The sequence below is a fragment of the Gadus macrocephalus genome, chromosome 14 (genome assembly GCF_031168955.1).
Source record: "Gadus macrocephalus chromosome 14, ASM3116895v1".
In the NCBI taxonomy this organism is placed as follows: domain Eukaryota; kingdom Metazoa; phylum Chordata; class Actinopteri; order Gadiformes; family Gadidae; genus Gadus; species Gadus macrocephalus.
In genome coordinates this window covers 7,500,990-7,508,489 of record NC_082395.1, presented here as the reverse complement: position 1 = coordinate 7,508,489, position 7,500 = coordinate 7,500,990, and the positions used below count along the sequence as shown (strand labels likewise).

The 7,500-nt window shown below is 49.8% G+C and overlaps 1 protein-coding gene across 1 annotated transcript in view; it reads right to left on the bottom strand.

Moving 5' to 3' along the window:
- Positions 1–7,500, bottom strand: part of elp4 (elongator acetyltransferase complex subunit 4) — a 53,071-nt gene that overhangs the window by 29,377 nt on the left and 16,194 nt on the right. Inside the window, exons 8-9 of the mRNA XM_060072088.1 lie at positions 5,436–5,544; positions 2,466–2,572 (exon numbers count right to left, since the gene is read on the bottom strand). Coding sequence (XP_059928071.1) covers positions 2,466–2,572; positions 5,436–5,544 — 216 coding nt within the window. The remainder of the gene's footprint in view (positions 1–2,465; positions 2,573–5,435; positions 5,545–7,500) is intronic.

Sequence of the window (7,500 nt, the reverse complement as noted above, 5' to 3'; positions counted from 1 at the left end):
TATCACTCATCACTCATACGTACTGGATGGGAAGATGATGAAGATAACGAGGAGCAAGACATGAAGCATCAAAAATAGGACTGAAGAAGAAGAAGAAGAAGAAGAAGAAGAAGAAGAAGAAGAAGAATTAAGGATCCCAGCGTGCCAATGTGAGTGTCAATGAGTTTTCGAGCCTTTAAGAATAATGTCGGGTGTAAAAAAAAGACAAGGGGACCTCGGCACGGGACTGAACCCAGCTGAGGGAGTGCTGTATGTGGCCTCAGGGCCTGAGGAGCCGCGGTAATCGCGGGGATAAGGGAGGGCTGGCATGGGCTGTCACTCGTCCACAAACCAGGCTTGGAGTCTGATCACTATCTCAATGTGTCAATCACTGGGCCCACTGAGACGGTTGACCAAAAGGTCACGCCGAAGCAACGTCCAGGCACGCAGGGGTGCGGATGGCGTCATGCACGTGTGCGCACACATTTTCGTGCTTTTGCACACACACACACGCACACAATAAATACTACAAAAACAAATCAAACTTTCATTGCGTAAATATGCTGCACTGAATGTGTTACTTCACCACAGAGTGACGGGAACCACCAAGAGTTTGATACATCGCTAGGGGCCATTTGATTAATGACTGACTGTTGATACAATACAACGTTCTTCGGAAATTCCCAACAGTTATGATTTCAGGTATTTCAATTTCATAATGCATTTCATATGAAACTTTTTCTCATGTCGACATCCTAGGTCAATCTAGAGTCGTAAAATCAGTTTCTTTCCAGGTCTACCTTCTCCATGCATGTTCTGTTTTCTGGGCGAGACTGTGATCCCGTGGAACAGCGCAGGCATGCAAAGCTTTTCCAAAAGGAACTAAGACCTGAACCTGCTTTCATTGAGCCCCTCAAGAGCCCCATCAGATGCACCCTTCCTCCGATCCTTGGCCGTGCCCTCTGCAGGGCCTAATTAAAAGGCCATTGGGGATATCCACCTTGACTTTTACGAACCTTATAAATCAATGCTAGAGTGGCCCATTCATGAGGTCAGTGGCGGGGACGGGGGTTGGCTGAGAGGTAGTGAGCCAATAAGAGAGTAGACAAATGCCTGGAGAAGGTTTTGATGGTGAGGGGGCGGGCAGAAGAGGTGAAGGGGGGGGAGGGGGGTTAACCGTGGGGGTGCAAGCAGGGCAGGGTGGTGGTGGTGGTGGTGGTAGAGAGTGGGGTTGCAATCGTCTCCTCCCACTCACCTCCTGCTTGAGACAATAGGCCCCACTAATAGCCTGAAGAGCAGAGGGTGTGATAAGGTAATGATAATGTAATGAGGACCAATCATGAGGCTGAGTTAGGAGGAGGGCCCCTTAATTTGTCTCTGGAGTGGTGGCGCCGTGACAGATTGATTGCTCTGCGGCCGAGCGATGATGTGCTGCCGCTGCTGCTGGGATGCCCTGTTTGTGACAGGAGGCAAAGGGCCTGGGAAGCCATGAATCAAAATGAACGAGTAGAACACCCCGACAGGAGAAATACATACGCATATGCGCTTGTATGTCGAATGAGGATTTCTTAATAAAACCCCAGTCTTGACGGGTGACCAAATGCGATCAAACCCGCTTTTTCCAGGGCTTCTCATGGACATGACCCTGCTGTGCTGAGGAACAACCCACACCACGTATAACAGGAAGGGTGTCATAATCAATAGTTGCACCTTTTGTGTTGACACCCGACGGCACGCAATATGCAATCGCGGGAGACCAGAGCTCGGTCTAACGCGAGACCTGTCTTAATCATCAGCACTTAATGTTGGTCTTAGGCAACGAATGCAGAGGCACTCTGAATAAATCATTAGTTAAAATCTAAATGGGCTCTTGTGCATGCTAACGATGTGCTTGCGTGACATTCAAAATGCTTTAGGTGGATGCATTGTTCACACGGAGCAGGAATAACAGGATAAAAAACACAGAAGACTTCCAAGGGTAAATGTATATGGAGATACTTGATAGCCAATGGCCCATGGACCCTAGCCTGATGTTTGCTTCTCACAAAGAATTTCAGTGGCCTTGGCTAGGCAGTAATTGATTTCCACATATGACGCAGCCTTACGTTGTTCAAAAGACTCAGGCCAATCAGAGTGACTCTCGTGCTCTGTTCGCCATGGCAGAATCCCGTTGGAAGTAAAGAAAAAAAAACTGAACACAGATTTCGGTTTGTCTTTCAACGTTGTTATTCAGTCTATTTGGGATTAGACATGGCTTAATGCTGCACTTTTCTTTGGCGCGTGATTTTCACCAGGTGCTTTTCAGTCGGCAGACCGAAACTCACAAACGCCCGAGGGCTAACTAACTAACCTGCGCCTTTTTTTGTTGATACTTTCAACGGTATCGAGTGGGACCTCGATCTGCAGAGAAGAACAGAACGTGAACCAAAAGGAGCCCCCATCACTGTCCCTACATCGGAACAAGAAAAAAACCTCCGGGGACATACCTCGATGGTGAACTGCTTCCTCTTGAGTTTGAAGGCCAGGTCCTTGTGGTCTGGGAGTTCGGTGAGCAGGCAGTTGAGGCGGGGCATCTGGCGCACGTGGAGCAACCCTGACAAACGGACACAGAGGAGACACAAGATGGAGGACCCCGGCGAGAGTAACACACATCGCTCACAACCAGTCAAAGCATCTTACCCGACATAATTGACCCATGTCGCACGTAGTACAGTAAGCAATGACAACCTCGACTATATCTCCTGCAACATACCAAATGACGCCCGCCCCCCCTTCCTCTCCCCTTACCCGCCGTATACTTCCCCCTTTCAATATCTATTCTTCCGCCTTCCCACTCTCCTTTGAAAAGTCGTTGAGAATACAAGAGTCAGCACTTAAAGAAGTGTGGCAACACCCTAATACACATTTAATGAGGCTGAGCAAAATAAGCAAGCAGTAACTTCTGTTCAGTTCTTCATTGGCTCTTTAATTCTTGCTGGGATACTTGCTATTACGCGTGTGTGCGTGCTTGTGTGCATGCGAGCCTGTGTCTGTGTGTGTATGTGTGTGTGGCAGCAGGGATGTATCGTGTAAAGTCAGAGGGACGAATGTTTTATTTAACAAGTGATTAAAATAAGCGGCCCAGCCAATTAAAGAGTCCGGGCAGGACCCTGCGTAGTATGACCGAGACAAAGACGTTGGAAAGGAACGCTTTCAACTTTCTACCGATTCTCTTCGTTCCTCCTCTTCCATTAGGCAACGTTTTCATAAAAAAAAAAAAAAAAAAGAATTGCAGTGGGCGGGTGCTGAGAGGCGGGCGTGAGAGAGGAAAGTGGAGCACTGGGGAGCAACAGAGACAGGGAGACAGACACAGAAAACGTGGGGGGATGGTGGTGGAGTCTCTCTCTCTCTCTCTCTCTCTCTCTCTCTCTCTCTCTCTCTCTCTCTCTCTCTCTCTCTCTCTCTCTCTCTCTCTCTCTCTCTCTCTCTCTCTCTCTGTGTGTGCACTTGGGTGATTTCCCCTCTGCTGATTTGCAATGACAGGCTTCCCAGCATGCTTTGAGCAGCTCTGAACTGCTGCCGCACATAAAAAAATGAAGAAAAAACACACACACCACACACACACACACACACACACATACACACACACACACACACACACACACACACACACACACACACACAGTCTCACGACCAGATGCGTTTGCGCTCACGGAACACACATCAAAACAATCGTACAACGGGAATTCGTTTCATAACCCTAACCGGCTCTTCTCCTCGTAGCTTGTTAGCTGGAGATGGAGCACTAGCTCTGGTCTGCAAGGCTAGGATTAGCCATTTCACAACACAACACAAAAAATCCCCTAAACTAATTTACGGTGAACAAAAATTGTTTGGCTAATCATAGCTAGTAAAGAGGCGGGCTGCTCTTTGAGTTGCAGAGCGCTGTGATCGCTACGGGATGTGTTACCGTGTAAATAAAACATGCTGCTGGGTGAAACCAAAAGCTGCCATTCAATGTTTTTACTCTCCGTCCGTTCGTCTGTCACAACTAGGGCTGTCTAACCCGAGGGGGGTGGGAAGTGTTTGTGTGCACATGTGTGTATGTGTGTGAAGTTGTTTGGGTGTGTGTTGTGGTGTCTGTGTGTTTATGTGTGTGTGTCTTCACGATGCGCGCGTATGTATGTATATTGGTGTGTGTGTAGTGGTGTGTAGCTGTTTGTGTGTCTATTTGTGTGTGTGTGTGTGTGTGTGTGTGTGTGTGTGTGTAGTGGTGTGTAGCTGTGTGTGTGTGTGTGTGTGTGTGTGTGTGTGTGTTGGGGAAGGGGAAAAGAGCAAGAGAGAGCGAAACGGAGAGTTTGAGATGCGCGACTAAAAATACCACGCTGACTCCACCTGACCTTTATGTGTAGAGAGGAGAGGGAGAGAGGGAAAGAAAGGAGAAAGGATGGGGCGAACGAGGGATGGTAGGGCCACGCGGAGGAGAAGGTTGTGTGTGTTTGTGTGCGTGTGTCTGTGAGTAAGTGTGTCTGTGTTGGGAGAACGAGGAGAGCGAGGGGTTAAAACCCCGCTCCCTCGCTTCTTCTTCTTGCTGCCTCTTCGTCATCATCCTCATCGTCAACATCCTCCACTGTCCTATACCTCCGAGCGACCCTCCGCCCCCACCCCCACCACTTCCATTTGTTAGCAAAGCAGGCCGTGGAGACAGAGAGCGATGGACAGAGGGAGAGCGAGAGCGAGAGAGAGAGAGCGAGAGAGAGAGAGAGAGAGAGAGAGAGAGAGAGAGACCAAGGGAGGGATGGTGAGAATATCGATTCCCCTGCGTTGGTCTGCTTTGCTCCAGGCCTCGGGGGTATGGGACTAGGGCGCATGAGAGAGAGAGAAAGAGAGAGAAAGGGGGGGGGGGGGGGGGGAGGGGGAAGAGAGATGGAGAGAGAGAGAGAGAGAGAGAGAGAGAGAGAGAGAGAGAGAGAGAGAGAGAGAGAGAGAGAGAGAGATGGAGAAATAAGGAGAGAGGGAGAGAGAGAGAGGATCTGCCAGGGCAGGGGGTGGGTTGAGGGTGTGAGGGAGAAGGGGTGCGGCATGGCAGCTGAATCCCCCCCGGCCTGTCTACTGAGGAGCACGTCTGATTGAGCAGCAGCACGCTAACGCGGGCTGACAGCCTGGTCTGCGAGGGGGCTGCCCTGCCTCCATCCACAGCCCGGCCCCAGCCCTAATGCACTGCCTCTGTGTGTACACGCGCACGTGTGCCGGGTGTGTGCGCGCGCTCTTGTGTGCGTTGTGTGTTTATGCGGATGTGAATGTAGTGTGTGTATTTGTGTGTGTGTGTGTGTTTCTGCCAGTGTGTGTATGCATGAGTGTGTGTTTGCCTATATGTGTGTGTGTGTGTGTGTGTGGTGTGTGTGTGTGTGTGTGTGTGTGTGTGTGTGTGTGTGTGTGTGTTTTGGACAGGAAGGCCATGTGAGTTTTGTTCTTACCATGGTAATCTTTGTAGAGCGGGTTGGTCTCTCTGTCGGAGCCCTTGAACGACTCCAGGGCTATAGCGTTGTCACACAGCCTGGTGATGTTGCCCATTACGGCCCGGTTCTGTGGCAAGAGAGAGAGAGAGAGAGAGAGAGAGAGAGAGAGAGAGAGAGAGAGAGAGAGAGAGAGAGAGAGAATAAAGGGGGAGAGATAACAAGAGAGAAAGATAGAGAGAGAGAGAGCGAGAGAGAGAGAGAGAGAGAGAGAGAGAGAAATAAAGGGGGAGAGATAACAAGAGAGAAAGATAGAGAGAGAGAGAGAGAGAGAGAGAGAGAGAGAGAGAGAGAGAGAGAGAGAGAGAGAGAGAGAGAGAGAGGGAGAGAGAGAGAGAGAGAGAGAGAGAGAGAGAGAAATAAAGGGAGAAAGAAACATGCAGAGAGAGAGAGAAAGAAAGAAAGAGAGACAGAGAAAGAGACAGACAGAAAGAGCGAGAGAGAGAGGAAGAAACACACACACACACACACACACACACACACACACACACCCACAGACAGAGAGGGGGGGGTTGGGGAGAGCAAGCGAGGGAGAAGAGAGCAAGAGAGAAATTAAGTGTGTACACAGGCAGGTAATTAAAAACCTCCCGACGAGCCATCAGTGGCTGCAATTAAATTAGGTCACTGCTAGCCACCGTTGGGTCACTCTGCCCACTGCTGGGGTGTGGAGGTGGGGGTGGTGGGGAGGGGAGGGCACAGAGCACTGATGGGGGTGAACCACAGTGGATGTCCAGGGCAGGTACATGGACGTAGCCTTTAGACTTACAGAGAGAGGTGGCACTGGCTAGCATGGTGTAAGGGAAGCGTGCATCATTGTACTCTGTTGAGCAATGAACGCACACACACGCACACACACGCACGCACACACACGCACGCTGACACCTGGTGTGGCCACTCATAGGGGGGGAAGGGGTTAATGGGATGGTGGGGGGGGGGGGGGGGGGGGAGAGAAAGAAGAGAGGATTGAGGAGTTGAGCTCCCCCTACTGGTGAGGTTGGGTGGTTTGTCCCAAGGATGACAGAGGGCACGCTTGGGCCGGGGACGGAGGGAGAAGGAGCAGAGGAGAGGGGGGGGGGGGATGTATAAAGGGGTGGAGGTAGGGAGAAATAAAAGGAGAGGGGATAAAAGGAGGAGAGTTAGAGAGGGACACACTGGGATGGAGGGAGGGAGGGAGCGTTGAATTATTCATCTTGTTGCCTCCTGAATCATTCACATCCTTCTCTCTGTGTTGGCTGCCACAGCCTAATGCAGTTTTCATGCCTTCTTGTCTTTTCCCTCTCTCTTTCCCCCCACCCCAGTTTCATTTTTGTCCTACTTTTTTTAAATATGCCCATCTACCTCGTCTGATCGGCCCACACTTACAGGGGTATCCGAGGCCACCCGCGCTCGACAATTAAAGCCGGTATGCGGTGAGTTTTGGGTGGAACCGATGATTCAGTCATTCTATTAGTAAGTAGAGTAGAATGTGTGTGTTACTGAGTGTTACTGAAGGCAGTTGAGCCATGTCCTAGTTCTGTTCGTCTGCTGACTTCTCTCCTCCATCTGCCTGTGATTGCATACGCATGGAGACACGAGACAATTAAAAGATGAACCGCTTTGGCTTCGATCCAATACAATTGAGGCCCAAACAGAGCATCAATTTGAAAAGGTTATGGAGAGGTTATTTTCCGACGAGTTCAATTTGCAATGTGTTTTGTAAAAATAACACAAATACATAATCGGTAGGAAAGAATTTGCCTCAACACTGTATTGTATTGTATGCGTGTGTCTGCGATTCAAAGTGTTTAAAGGGTGCTGAAACAAGAGGCACTTCAGTTTAACTGCCACTCATTACAGAGGCCGGCTCAATGAGCTCGGATTCCATCAGTGTAAATACCCTGAAAGCTTGCTAGCTCAGATGACTGTGGGCGATTGACAGGGCAAAAGGGGCGGGTCGACCATCACCTTAACCAGTAATCAGAGTGATGTAGGGAAAGTCCCCTCACTCTCATTTAACTCACGACTTTTGATGGACATTGTATGTTTT